The sequence below is a fragment of the Capricornis sumatraensis genome, chromosome 9, assembly GCF_032405125.1.
Source record: "Capricornis sumatraensis isolate serow.1 chromosome 9, serow.2, whole genome shotgun sequence".
Lineage (NCBI taxonomy): Eukaryota > Metazoa > Chordata > Mammalia > Artiodactyla > Bovidae > Capricornis > Capricornis sumatraensis.
In genome coordinates, this window is record NC_091077.1 from 11,010,840 (window position 1) to 11,025,260 (window position 14,421).

Here is a 14,421-nt window from a genome sequence, read left to right on the forward strand (position 1 = left end):
TCATATAACTGGCAGTTTTATACCTGGCATCCCCAAATAGAATCTCTTCAGAGACCTCTTTATGTCTTTGTTCCTCAGACTGTAGATGAAGGGATTCAGCATGGGCATGACCACAGTGTACATCACTGAGGCTGTTGCACTTGTGTGTGAGCTGTGTGTAACAGCAGGGCTAAGGTACACTCCTAAGACTGTACAATAAAATAAGGAGACAACTGAGAGGTGAGATGCACAGGTGGAAAATGCTTTATACTTCCCCTGAGCTGATGAGATTCCAGTTATGGAGGAAACTATTTTAAAGTAAGAGTAGATTATGCCAGCAAAAGGACCACCACCAAAGAGAGCAGTTGAAAAATAGATCACTATGTTATTGAGAAAAGTGTCAGAACAAGAAAGTTGTATCACCTGGTTGAGTTCACAGAAAAAGTGGTGGATTTCCAAGTCTGAACAGAAGGACAATCGCAACACCATCAAACTGTGTAACAGGGAATACATGATATTCATTATCCAGGACAGAAGCACCAGCAGTCCACAGAGTTGGGGGCTCATGATGACCATGTACTGCAGGGGTTGGCAAATGGCCATGTACCGATCATAGGCCATCACAGCCAGGAGAATGTCATCTAATCCTGCAAAGAATATGTAAAAATACATCTGGGTGACACAAGCCTCATAGGTGATAACTTTGCTATGTGTCTGGATGTTCCACAGCATATTTGGGGTGGTGGTGGAGGTGAAACAGACGTCTACAAAGGACAGGTTGGAGAGGAAGAAGTACATGGGGGTGTGGAGGTGGGGGTCTGAGCTGACAAGCAAGATGATAAGCAGATTTCCAAACAGAGTGATCAGGTACATGGAGAGGAAAATCGTAAATATGAGGGGCTGCAGTTCTGATTCCTCTGAAAATTCCAGAAGAAGAAATTTTGAAATTTGTGTATTGTTCTCCAGTTCCATATGGCAAATGTGACTATTGGGAGGAAAAAAGAGCAACATGATTAATTTTCACTTAAATGGGCATACCTGAAATAGCTGAAATACTATAATTTCTATTTTGCAGGCAAGAAATTGATGTTAATATGTTGCATATATATGAATTTTTCTTGACGATATACCTCATTTCATCTCTGACTAGAATTTTTATTGTCCCATTCTCAGTAAATTTACAAGGGTTTCGATCCCTGGGTCAGGAAGATCCCCTGGAAAAGGGGATGCCTACCGACTCAAGTATTCTTGCCTGGAGAATTCCATGGACAGAGGATCCTGGCAGGCTACAGTTCATGGGGTCACAAAGAATCAGACACGACTGAGCTACTAACACTTTCACTTTACAGTTTGAATGAGAAACTCTTTCATGCCTTTGAGAAACATGTATTGAGAGCCAACATGTCCCAAGGACAAAGAGGGATGCAGAAAAACAAATCTCTACATTCCAAAAATGGAGATAGATGATATTAAAATAAATAAATTTATATTTTAAAAAAATATGTCAGAAGGTGACAGATGTTATGAAGAAAATAAAACCAGATACAAAGGAGAGAGTAGTAATAGGAATTATTTTGCACTGAGTGTTCAGGCAAGGTCTGCAAACAAAGGGTTGTTTGAAGAGACATCAAGAAAGAGAGCAAAGCATCTAGTGTGATACCAGGAGAAGTGTGTTCCTGGAAGAGGGAGCTGCCAATACAAAGGATCGGAGGAAGATGCTGGTTCCACATGTTCAAATGCAAACAACAAAGCCAGTAAGGCAAAGGAATAGCAAGAGGCAGAGTGATTAGAGATGGCGTCAGGGAAGCTAAGGAAAAACATGGTCTCCCTGCTACAGCTGAACCTTCACTCCACAGAGAATCCCTCCTTCCAAGTTGTTCCCAGCACTTCAGAAATTTAGTTGCAAAGGCACCCTGTGAATTGAAGGAGATCTTCTTCTTAGTACCACCTGTTCACTGAGTTCTGGCCTCTCTCACCTTATTATGTCACTTTAATATATGACTGGGTGCTTCTGCTTTAAGAACTGCTCTCACTCCACAAGGCACAGACACACCGTAGCTTCCTGGACTGTGTTACTGTCATGATTTTCTCATCCAGAACCACCTTCCTTAGGTCATCAGTGGTGACAACTCAAGGTGGTCGGATCAGATTAAGTTTCTTCTAAAGAATTTTTTAAAGGTATCTAGAAATTCCACTTCATAAATTTCCAAGGAAGCAATAAAATTGAGGTTCCTGTCTGTTTGGGCCACCCGATGCAAATAGCCAACTCATTGGAAAAGACCCTGATACTCGGAAAGACTGAGAGCATAAGGAAAAGGGGGCAAAAGAGGATGAAATGGTTGGATGGCATCACTGATTCAATGGACATGAATTGGGGCAAACTCCAGGAGATGTTGAGGCACAAGGAAGCCTGGCATGGTAGAGTTACAAAGAATTGGAGACAAGTTGTTAACTGAGCAATGACAACAACCACCCAGTACTTAAAGAAATATAAAAAGTATTAGAGACAGATGGATTAAATGAAGGGAAAAGATCTAATGAGCTCCAGTGTCCCTGAGAAAATGTGACTAATAAAAATTTTCTTTGTTTGGGAACATTGCAAATTCAGCTACATATCCTTAATGCCCAGGTAAAATCATAAAGAAAAATATTTTTTGTCAATGGCAGAAACAGTAATACATATGTAATGTGAAAAAACATACAGATTTAATACCCCAAGAGAAAAATAACCAAAGGGAGTAAACTAAGAAATCAAAATGGAAACATGGAAAATGGAAATTTTCTGTGTGTGATATATTAATCAATAGAAGATTTGTTTCTCCTGAGTGTTTTTCATATTATTTTACAAATTATATTTCTGTGATCTGATACTGAATGAAGAAAGACCTGTCTATTTTCTTATGGGAGATATTTTTTTTTATTATTCTTGTGCCTAATTTTTTCTTTAATAAATCCAGTGGGCATAATTTAATTCTTGTTCTGGTCTTTGTCCAACATGCAAAGGTCTTTCTATACCATACTTATAAAGCCTTATAAATGAAAATTCATTGTTATTCTGGGTAAATATATTTGCATAATTTAAACCTGAGGACACTATGTTGTAGTCTGTGCTGTGCTGTGCTGTGCTGTGCTTAGTCACTGAGTTGTATCTGACTCTTTGCAACCCCATGGACTGTAACTCACCAGGCTCCTCTGTCCACTGGGACTCTTCAGACAAGAATACTGGAGTGGGTTGCCATGCCCTCCTGCAAGGGATCTTCCTAACCCAGGAATCAAAGCCAGGTCTCCTGCATTGCAGGTAAATTTTTTACTGTCTGAGCCACCAGGGAAGCCATTTTAGTCTACTGTACTGCAACTCTGTTGCTATAATGCAATATCAATAGAGACTTCAATTGTATTGTTCACTCATTTTTCCCAAAGATATGTGAATATATGTACATTTATTTAAAAATGCACTTAAGAAAGTTCGAAATAATGGAATAAAAAGAATAGCAAAACCAGTAAAACTAAAGGGTGATTTTGCATAATTGTATTAAATAAAACTGAGTGGAACATCAAAACTGAAACATGATATATAATAACAGTCATTGAACAATTACAACATTAAGTAATAATTAAGAAAAGACTTTGACTCAGGAGAATATAACATATAATTTACCCAGAAATTTTGGCACATAGCAGATGCTTTGCTATTATTTGTTGAATGATTAGGAATTAGGTCCCCTTAGATATGAACATTATCCTATAGGAGCACTATATTTCAATTTGGTTGGAAAAGTCCAGATTGTTGAATAAAACTTGGCATAAATTGCTGACTACCTGGAAGAAAATGAAGTGGTTCCTTATATAGCACATCTTTTATTCATTTATTTTTTAAATGAAAGTTTCCATTTAATTTCTTAGAATAAAAATTTAGTGCACAAATACAGTTTTAAAAAGGGAAACACGTGTATACCTGTGGCAGATTCATGTTGATGTATGGCAAAACCAATACAATATTGTAAAGTAATTAATCTGCAAAAAAAGGGGGGGGGACAAAGATCCCCAAAATAGTCTACTTTAGATGAACATATAAAAAACTACACATAAAATCAATAGGTGGGAAGACTATCATAATTAAGGTGAGAAAATCAGAAGTAAAGAGAAAGATTTAACTCTATGAAACTTAACATTTTTATGGTTAAAACACCCAACCAAAAGTGAATTGCAAAACCAATAATTTGTCAGCATTATTGAAAATGCATCTAACTGTTGAGAAATAGGTGTAAAATATATAGATGTATGATAATAAAAATTGACATGCTGATCAAATATATGAATCTTTACTCAAAGTGACTAATAGTTTAAAAATCACCAGGAAGTCTCATTCACAACCCTCAGCCTGGTGAAAACACTTATTGTAGATTGAGGTTGAAACTTCTAAACAGATATCACAGACATAAGGGGAGTTCTGTAATTTCACTAGCAAAAATGTGATGTGGAGAACATTTTGGAAACTACCTGTGACAGCTCTTGATTGTGGAGGCACTAATATTCTTTAACTCAGAGTTCCTCCACCTTTGCACTACTGGACATTCTCTGGCAGACCATTCTCTGTGGTGGGCTCTGCCCTGTATACTGTAGGATGTTTAGAAGCATCTTTGCCCATCATCTACCATTCATCAGTGTGATAGTGAAACATGTCTACTCATATTGCTAAGTGTCCCCTGGAGGACATAATTACCCTTGGTTGGGAAGCAGTTTTAAATTAACAAACTCCACATATTTTCATAATAATTTATAGCATACCTGCAAGTTGCTAAGAGACAGCAGATATGACAATTTCTCATCACAAGAAATAAATTGGAACTATGTGTGGTGACAGATGTTAACTAGATGTACTGTAGTGATCATTTAGTGATATAAACAAATACTGAATCAACATGCTGAATGCATGTAACTCATATGTTATTATGTGTCAGAAAAAGGAAGTGAAAGAAAGTGAAAGTCTCTCAGTTGTGTCTGATTCTTTAAGACCCCATGAACAGATAGTAGCCCACCAAGCTACTCTGTCCATGGAATTCTCCAGGCAAGAATAATAAGTGGATTGCCATATCCTTCTCCAGGGGATTTTCTCTTCTTAGGGATGGAACTCTGGTCTTCTGCATTGCAGGCAGATTCATTACCAACTGAGCCACAGTGTCAAATTACCCAAATTCTTTCTTGAAAGTGATGAAGAGGATGCTATATTTGACAGATTTGACCAAAAAAATGTATGAATGCTTATACAATCCCCACAGATATATCTATACATATATAAAAGAACTAAATGATGTTTTTTGTTTAAAAATATTCATGTTGAGGTATGGCAAAACCAATGTAATATTGTAAAGTAATTAACATCCAATTAAAATAAATAAATTTATTTTAAAAAAAGAAACTAAAAAGCTGTTCTTTCTTTCAAAGAATTAAATTTTTAAAAGGAATAATAGTACTCTGACACTACTATGTAAAATAAAAGTTACAGAGATATTTTTCAGTAGAGAAACACTCAATGCCTAACAAATCCACAAATATATTCAGCCTCACAGGTAATAAAATAATTGAAAAGTAAATCTCTGGACATACATCTTTTCACCTGTGTAACTACGTTGTTGTTTTTTTTTTTTCTTGTGTGAATACCCACCATGAAAAAAGATACTGTAACATGTAGGTTTCATTCATAGATATTGCAAGGGTATATTTGCAAACAGTCTTCAGTTTAGATCTTTCTCCTCCATGTGAAAACAGAATCTAATATATCCTGTCTTACAATAAAAAGAAATGTCCTTACCTAATTGTCTGACCCTCCGGGTAATACCTTATTTGTCCACTCCTGTTAATCAACAAGATTCCTGGGCTCATGTTCTACTTTTACTGGTTTAGCAGTTTAGGCCTCCCATTCCTTCTTCTATTGGGCTTCCACTAGCATGATTTAATTGTTAAAAGCGACATTCTTTTTTCCAAGCACAATGTTTACTTGGAAAGCCAGCAAACAACCACAGTGATCTCTGACCTCTGGGCTATGCTAGATTGGTCCTCAGGTGACCTCAGGTACACATTCCTGGCTTCCCTCCTCTCTGATCCTCTCCCGAAGTATCTGTGGAGTTCTCAGGTTCACCTGCTTGGAAACTCTGCATGGAAGTTTTCCCTGCGAAGATCAAAATCCCCCACCCCCTAAATAATTGGTGATGGAGACCAAAGTTTGTCCCTAAACAAGACAACAGCATTGGTCTCTCAGCCAGATTTAGGACTGTATAAGCAAAGACCATGTACTATCCAACCACAGTGGCATAGGCTGAGAAACTGCAGCAGAGGAGATATTTGTAGCTTCCTGTGTCAGCTCATTAGGCATGTTTCCTCTTGTCACTCCAACCTCTATATACATGATTTTCCTGGGAGATATTGGTCTGGACAGAACGGAATTTTTTCCTGCTGATTCTCTGTTCCTAAGAGACTGCATTATAAGTTAGGTGAATTCAATTTTTATCACTCCTTCTCATTTAACTCTTCTGCTTCCAAAAGGCTAAGCCTCCCAGAACCTCATTACATCCCTGAGTTCAAATTTTCTCATATGGGCATATGTCTTGACTAGGTCCTTAGGGTCTTGATTGCTTTGATTAGTGGTTGCAATACAACCCCTGAAATATCTGAGAATTAATTTTTCTCTCTTCAAAATGGGGGCTAACTCCACTTCTTTCATGTAAAACTTGACTATTAAAATCTTTGGTTTCAAGACAGTTTTATAAAGGCAATAAGGATTTCCTACTGATAGTAACATCTGTCATTTACCCCTCATTATAAAACATTAAAATTATAAAAGATATATTTAGATGTTGTTCTGTAACACTAGTTTAGAACATTACAGGGACTGTCAAGTTTCATCTTGACAACTGTGTGTTCTATGAGTTAGAATGTATAAAAACTCCATTCAACACTGCAGAAATGGTACTGAGGGATTTAATGTTCTGCTTAAAGGTATAAACAAAGTAAGGGATGGAATCTTGGTTGGAATTGGTCAAGATACTTTCAGTTCTCAAACTCTGGGCAGTGATTCTCAATCAGAGATGATTTTGTCCCTGGGGATATTTGACAATGCCTAAAAGATGCTACTAATCCCCAGTATACAGCAGGATAGCACGCTGTACCTTTCCTGCCTCAAATGCCAAAAGTGAGAATGTGTGTGTGTTTAGTTCCTCAGTTGTGTCTGACTCTTTGCGATGTCATGGATGGTAGCCAGCCAGGCTCCTCTGTCAGTGGCATTTCCCAGGTAAGAATATTGGAGTTGATTGCCATTTCCTTCTCCAGGGGATTTTCTCCACCCAGGGATCAAAGGGTCACCTGCATTGCAGGCGGATTCCATACCATCTGAGTCACCAGGGAAGCCTGTAAGAAAGTAAGAAAATCTGTCTTTAGACCAGAACTTCTATAGGTTCTTTGTGCATACAAATCATCAAGGTTTGCAGTTCAAATGCACATAGTGACTCATCAGGTCTCTAGAGGGCCCAGGGACTGCCTTTGCAGCAAAATCTTATGTGTTGAAGCTGCAGGCCTTGTTCTGTGGACCACAGTTTGGATATCGTTGCAGTGGTCCTGTGTTAGAGTCAAGTACACATAGCTTTAGTCTTCTCCATGAAGGGTCTTTTATGTACCAATTTTGAAAGAATCATTTTCACCCACTTCATAAGTGATAATAATTGTGTCCAGATCTCTAAAATATTATAGCTCTTGAGTGACATCAAATAAAATATATATTAAAAAGACTTTAGATCCTCCCTGGTGGCCCAGTGGCTAACCTGACACATGGAGCCAGGAATCAATCCCTAGTTGGGGAACTAGATCCCATATGCTACTTAGAGTTCTCATGCCATATCTAAAAAAAGATCCTGCATGCCTCAACTAAGACATGCCATGGCCAAATAATTTTTAAAAAGGGAAAAAAAGAAGATTTTAGGGTAGGCAGCATCAGGGATTCCAAAAGATTTCATATCCTAAACCAAAGAACTTTGGAATATATTTGTTACATAACAAGGTAATTGAGACAGTAGATGGGATATAATTATTAGTCATATATTTAAGATAAGAAGATTATCCCAGATTATCTACCTTGAAAATGAAAGTAGCTCAGTCTTTTCTGACTCTTTGTAACCAATTCCCCAGGCCAGAATTCTGGAGTCGGTAGCCTTTTCCCTTCTCCAGGGGATCTTCCCAAGCCAGGGATCAAACCCAGGTCTCCTACATTGCAGGCAGGTCCTTTGCCAACTGAGCTATCAGGGATGTAAATACAATGATCCTCTAAATGTGGAAGACAGAGGAAAAATTGGGGTCAGAGATTTGAAGATGCTGTGCTGCTGGCACTGCAGATGGAGGAAGGATCATAAGCCAGTGTATGAAGATGTCCCCTGGAAACTGGAATAGAAGAAGGAATTCATCCTCACCTGGAACATCTAAACAGATCCAAACCCTCTAGATGTCTTGATTTAAGCCCATTAAAAATCTATTTTAGGCTTCTGACCTCTAGAGGTTTAAGATAGAATGTTTTTTAAGTCAGTCTGTTAATTTCTTACAGCAGCAGGAGGCATCTAATACAGATACTTAACCAAGAAAATATTGTTGCCAGGAAATGAGTTTAAGCTTCTCAAATCACTCACCCTTGGCATGTCATTCTATATTGAAATCCCTTTTCAATAAAAGAAATTAGAGTTAATTTGGAGATATTCAATACCATTACCTGGTATAGAGAATTTCTTGTTATATAATGTAAATGTGGTTCTGACTTCAAAGGCTTTGGGAATTTAAGGTAGTAAAAAAGTAATCCCTTATTCAAATTAAAATGATATATTCTACTTTAAATCTTCTAGTTTATGTTTATTCAAATGTCATACCCTTCCATCTCTCTCTCAGGTTTTCTTTCAATGTGGTAGATGAGATGATGAATGAGTCTATGTATATATGCATATGTGTGAGTGTGTTTAGTTGAAAGAATGGTATATACAAATGCACACACATACATACATTCACATACTAACTATTCTTGAATGCTTTCTTTGGACTCATCAAAATAAATCAATATATACCTAACATTCATTTATTCCTTACAGCATGCACCTGAATTAAGGTTTACTATTAAGCTTGTGCACATTTTGAACTCTAAAAAATGAACCATGTAGTGTGTACTGCTAATTTTTGAAATTTAACAAATTGTATAGTTTAAAACTTGCAGTGTAATGTGTGTAATTATACTTCAGTGAATTACTTAGAATTTAAAACTTCTGGTTTTGCATGATTCAAGGTAGTAAATAAATCCCATGTAGTTGATTCACACCTAAAACTGGGAGATATCTCTTCTACCAAGGAAGAAAACAAAGTGTCCTATATGGATATAAGAACAGTCAAATTAAAATAAAGCAGTTAACATTTGATAAACCAATTTTTTTCTGTAAATTAAAGACTAACCTACAAAGGTCCATATAGTCAAAGCTATGGTTTTTCCAGTATCCATGGATGGATGTGAGAGTAAACCATAAGGAAAGGTGAACCACAAAGAAAGTTGAACCATAAAGAATGCCAAAGAATTGGTGCTTTCAAACTGGTGCTGGGGAAAACTCTTGAGAGTCACTTGGACTGCAAGGAGATCAAACCAGTCAATCCTAAAGGACATCAACCCTGAGTGTTCATTGGAAGGGCAGACTGAAGCTGAATTTTCAATACTTTGGCCACCTGATGTGAAGAGCCAACTCATTGGTAAAGACCCTGATGCTGTGAAAGACTGAAGGCAGGAAGAGTAGGGGGCAACAGAGGATGAGATGGTTGGATGGCATCAACAGCTCAATGGACATGACTTTGAGCAAACTTCAGGAGATAATCAAGGACAGGGAAGCCTGCATGCTGCAGTCCATGGGGTCGCAAAGAGTCAGACTTGACTGAGTGACTCAACAACTACTACATATATAAAAGGAAGAAATTGGCATAAAGTGGCTCAAGAGAGAAGAGCACTACAACCACACACAGCATCCTGGAGGAGCCTTTAAAACATGAAATATAGCCTGAGAGTAGACCCATGAAGAAGAGAACATCGCCTCATCATACAGTCCTATATGATAATCAGGGCATTATTATCCATTTGCTCTTAGGACAACTTGTTATGCAGCAACAAACTGATATAATAATCCAAGTGAAGAGAACTGAGGAAATTAAAATAATATATCGCTTCTCATTCTAGGCAGTTCTGATATTGAATAGCACTCTGTTTTTCCAGTCTATTTCGTATAACTGTGACTCCATTAAAAAGGAACTCCATTGAGATTTTCTTTTTTTTTTCTTTTTTAAAATTTATTTTAATTGGAAGTTAATTACTTTATAATATTGTATTGGTTTTGCCAACATCAACATGAATCTGCCATGGGTGTACACATGTTCCCTATCCTGCACCCTCCTCCCACCTCCCTCCCTGTACCATCTCTCTGGGTCATCCCAGTGCACCAGCCCCAAGCATCCTGTATCATGCATCAAACCTGGACTGGTGTTTCAATACCATTCTCCCAAATCATCCCACTCTCACCCTCTCCCACAGAGTGCAAAAGACTGTTCTATACATCTGTGTCTCTTTTGCTGTCTTGCATACAAGGCTGTCATTGCCATTTTTCTAAATTCCATATATATGCGTTAGTATACTGTATTGGTGTTTTTCTTTCTGGCTTACTTCACTCTGTATAATAGCCTCCAGTTTCATCCACCTCATTAGAACTTATTCAAATGTATTCTTTTTAATGACTGAGTAATACTCCATTGTGTATATGTACCACCACTTTCTTATTCATTCATCTGCTGATGGACATCTAAGTTGCTTCCATGTCTTGGCTATTATACACAGTGCTGCGATGAACATTGGGGTACACGTGTCTCTTTCAGTTCTGGTTTCCTCAGTGTGTATGCCCAGCAGTGGGATTGCTGGGTCATATGGCAGTTCTATTTCCAGTTTTTAAAGGAATCTCCACACTGTTCTCCATAGTGGCTGTACTAGTTTGCATTCCCACCAACAGTGTAAGAGGGTTCCCTTTTCTCCACACCCTCTCCAGCATTTATTGCTTGTAGACTTTTGGATAGCAGCCATTCTGACTGGCATGAAATGGTGCCTTATTGTGGTTCTGAGTTGTGTTTCTCTGCTAATAAGTGATGTTGAGCATTTTTTCATGTTTTGTTTTGTTTTTACTTTTCTTTTGTTTTGTTTTTGGTTCCTTTGCCTTAGGAGACACATTGAAAGTAAAAAAAGAAATATTGCTATGATTTATGTCAAAGAGTCTTCTAAGTTCTCACCCAGGAGGTTCATGCTTTGTCTGATGTTTAGATCTTTATATCATTTTTACTTTATTTTTGTACATGATATTGGAAAATATTCTAATTTCATGTTTTTGCAGATAACTATTCAGTTTTCCCAGCATCACTTATTGAAGAGATTACCTATTCTCCACTATATATTTTCAACATCTGTCTCATAGATTAATTGACCAAAAGTGTTTGGCTACATTGCTAGCCCCTCTGTTCTGTTCCACTGATCTATATGTCTGTTTTAGCAATGGTACCATGATCTTTTGTTTACTGTAGCTTCCAACTATAGTCTGAAGTCAAGGAGAGACTTGATATCTCTAACTCTATTTGGAGAAAGAGAGAATGAAAGAAAGTGGAGGGAGAGTGAGATGGAGAAAGAATGAGGATTTCTTTAATGTCTAATAGAAAATATACTACAGGTAGCTCTTCAGTTATACAAATCTATTTGATTTGCTAAATTATGGAAAGAAAAGCAAGAATAATTTGAGTTCAGAAAAAAACTATAATTTTCATCAATAATTATATTATTATTATTCTATGATTTAGTAATCAAATCAGTGGAGAATAGATGAAAGTACCTATGCATATATGTTTAAATATCTTTATAGTTTAAGGCTTTAGTTTTTATTCTGAATATTTTATTTCCATTTGTACATCACCTGAAGATACATACTTGAACAAGTGTATATCCTATGGTGTAAATTTAGCTGATATGTGCATGCTCAGTCACTCAGTTGTGTCTGACTCCTTATGACTCCATGGGCTGTAGCCCACCAGGCTCTTCTGTCCATGGGGTTCTCCAGACAAGAATACTGGAGTGGATTGCCATTTCCTTTTCCAGGGGTTTTCCTGACCCAGGGGTGGAAAATGTGTCTCTTGTGTCTCCTGCGTATCTGGTGGATTCTTTACCACTGAGCCACTACAGAAGTCTATTTAGCTGGTATAGCAATAATAATTAATGCAAAACATCATGTAAAGTGTTGTAGTAGTCAGATTTTCTGTGATAACAAATAACTTTTCAAATCACAGCACCTTAAAATAGAAAGTTTATTATCACTTTAGATGCAGCATGCTATAAGATATCTATGACTCTGACCTGACCATGCTAGGCTACATGCACATCTTCATTCTGGGAGCCATGCGAATGGACTTTATATGAGAGGTCCTTATGTGGGAGCTGCCCATTCTCATGATGGAGGGGGACAGTAATACAAAGGGTGTAATCTCATAAAGGTTTCCCAGGTAGCTCAGTGGTAAAGAATCCTGCCAATACAGAAGATGCACGAGATACAGTTTCAATCCATTAATCAGGAAGATTCCCTGGAGGAGGAAAAGGCAACCCACTCCAATATTGTTGGCTGGAAAATCCCATGGACAGAAGAGTCTGGTGGGTATAGTCTACAAGGTCGCAAAGAGTCAGACATGACTTAGCAACTGAGCACGTATGGACTCCTACAAAGCTTCTTACAGCTTCTCCTTAGACACTGAGCATGTCAACTCTGCCCACATTCCACAAACTCAAGGATGTCACATGTCCAAGTTCAAACCTGAAGCGTGGTGACATGCAATCCTCCCACACTTTCAAATCTCAAAGGAATGGATGAGTGAGTAAGACTTCCTAAGGTAATAAAGAGGTGAATCACAAATTGTGAAGAATAAGACAAATTCAACTTGTGGAAGAAACAAACAAGCAAGCATTTCATACTCCTATTGGTATTAAATGTTCATGAATTCTATACTCTAGACTTGCAACAAAGGAAGATAAGAAGGGCTGGTGGAAACTATGATTCACCAAGGAATATGAGCTTTACACACATTGTTGTTCAGTTGCCTAGTCGTGTCTAACTCTTTGTGATCCCATGGACAACAGCACACCAGGCCTCCCTCACCATCTCCCAAAGTTTGCCCAAGTTCATGTCCATTGCATCAGTGATGCCAGTCATCCATCTCATCCTCTGACACCCTCTTCTTTTGCCCTCAATCTTTGCAAGCATCAGGGACTTTTCCAATGGGTTAGCTATTCAAATCAGGTGACCAAAATACTGGAGCTTAGTTTCAGCATCAGTCCTTCCAGTTAGTATTCAAGGTTGATTTCCCTTAAGATTGAATGATTTGATCTCCTTGCTATTCAAACAACTCTCAAGAGCCTTCTCCAGCACCACAGTTAGAAGGCATTGATTCTTTGGCATTCTGCCTTCTTTAAGATCCAGCTCTCACAACTGTACATGACAGCTGGGGCAATCATAGCCTTGACACATATGAGAAGATTACAGAAGCAAAGTAAAAAAGCTTGAAAGAGTCTAATTTTTTTTTTAACTGAACTGGTACAGAGTCGGCATGAGGGGCTCTGAGTTTATATCCCCACATGGAACAAAACATGTAATGCTGGCTCTTAAAACTCTCTGCTCGCTGCATGGGACCCTGGGAGATCTTTAAGATGGTGACTCTGTCTCCTGGATCACGTAATCCTGGACTCATTTCTTATCCCAGTAGATTTTCTGGAGTCCCAGTGATCTTAGTAAATGTGGAGCTCAAACATAGTTATTACAGCTTCTTGTTGAGCTGTACCTGCTCTGTGCCAGGTAATTTCCTGTGAGCTCTGCAATATTATCAACCTCTCAACTCCTTAGGCAGAATTTCCCCAGTTTATAGATAAGGAAACAAATGTCTGAAAGGTTTATTTCTTGTTAAGAGGGAAATACTCAAGAAGCTCATATAAACTTGTGTATGCAGAAGCTGAATGACTGAGTCCACCATTTACATCAGACATGAGGTGAGGAGGAAAAATCTTCATGGAGAAGAGCTTAAACTACCTACACCTGACTCTTAACACTGGACCACAGTCTTGATACTCACAGAGTGGTCCACAGAACAGGACCTGCAACATCAACAACATCTGGGAGATTATTATAAATGCAGAATTTCTGTGACACCCTAAGTCCTGTCAAATCAAAATTTGTATTTTAATACTATGACCTAGTGATTCATATACACATTGATGTTGGAGAACTGCTTGATTAGTGTTTCTCACCCTCACTGCTATTGACATTTGTGCTGGATAATTCCCTATAATGAGGGCTGTCCTGTGTTTTGCAG

The 14,421-nt window shown here is 38.0% G+C and overlaps 1 protein-coding gene across 1 annotated transcript; it reads right to left on the reverse strand.

Annotated features, from left to right (window-relative positions):
* LOC138085640 (olfactory receptor-like protein OLF4) lies at positions 1–951 on the reverse strand. The gene has a single exon (XM_068980101.1). The coding sequence runs from the start codon at positions 949–951 to the stop codon at positions 1–3; it is 951 nt and encodes a 316-aa protein (XP_068836202.1).
* Positions 952–14,421: the final 13,470 nt, after the last annotated feature.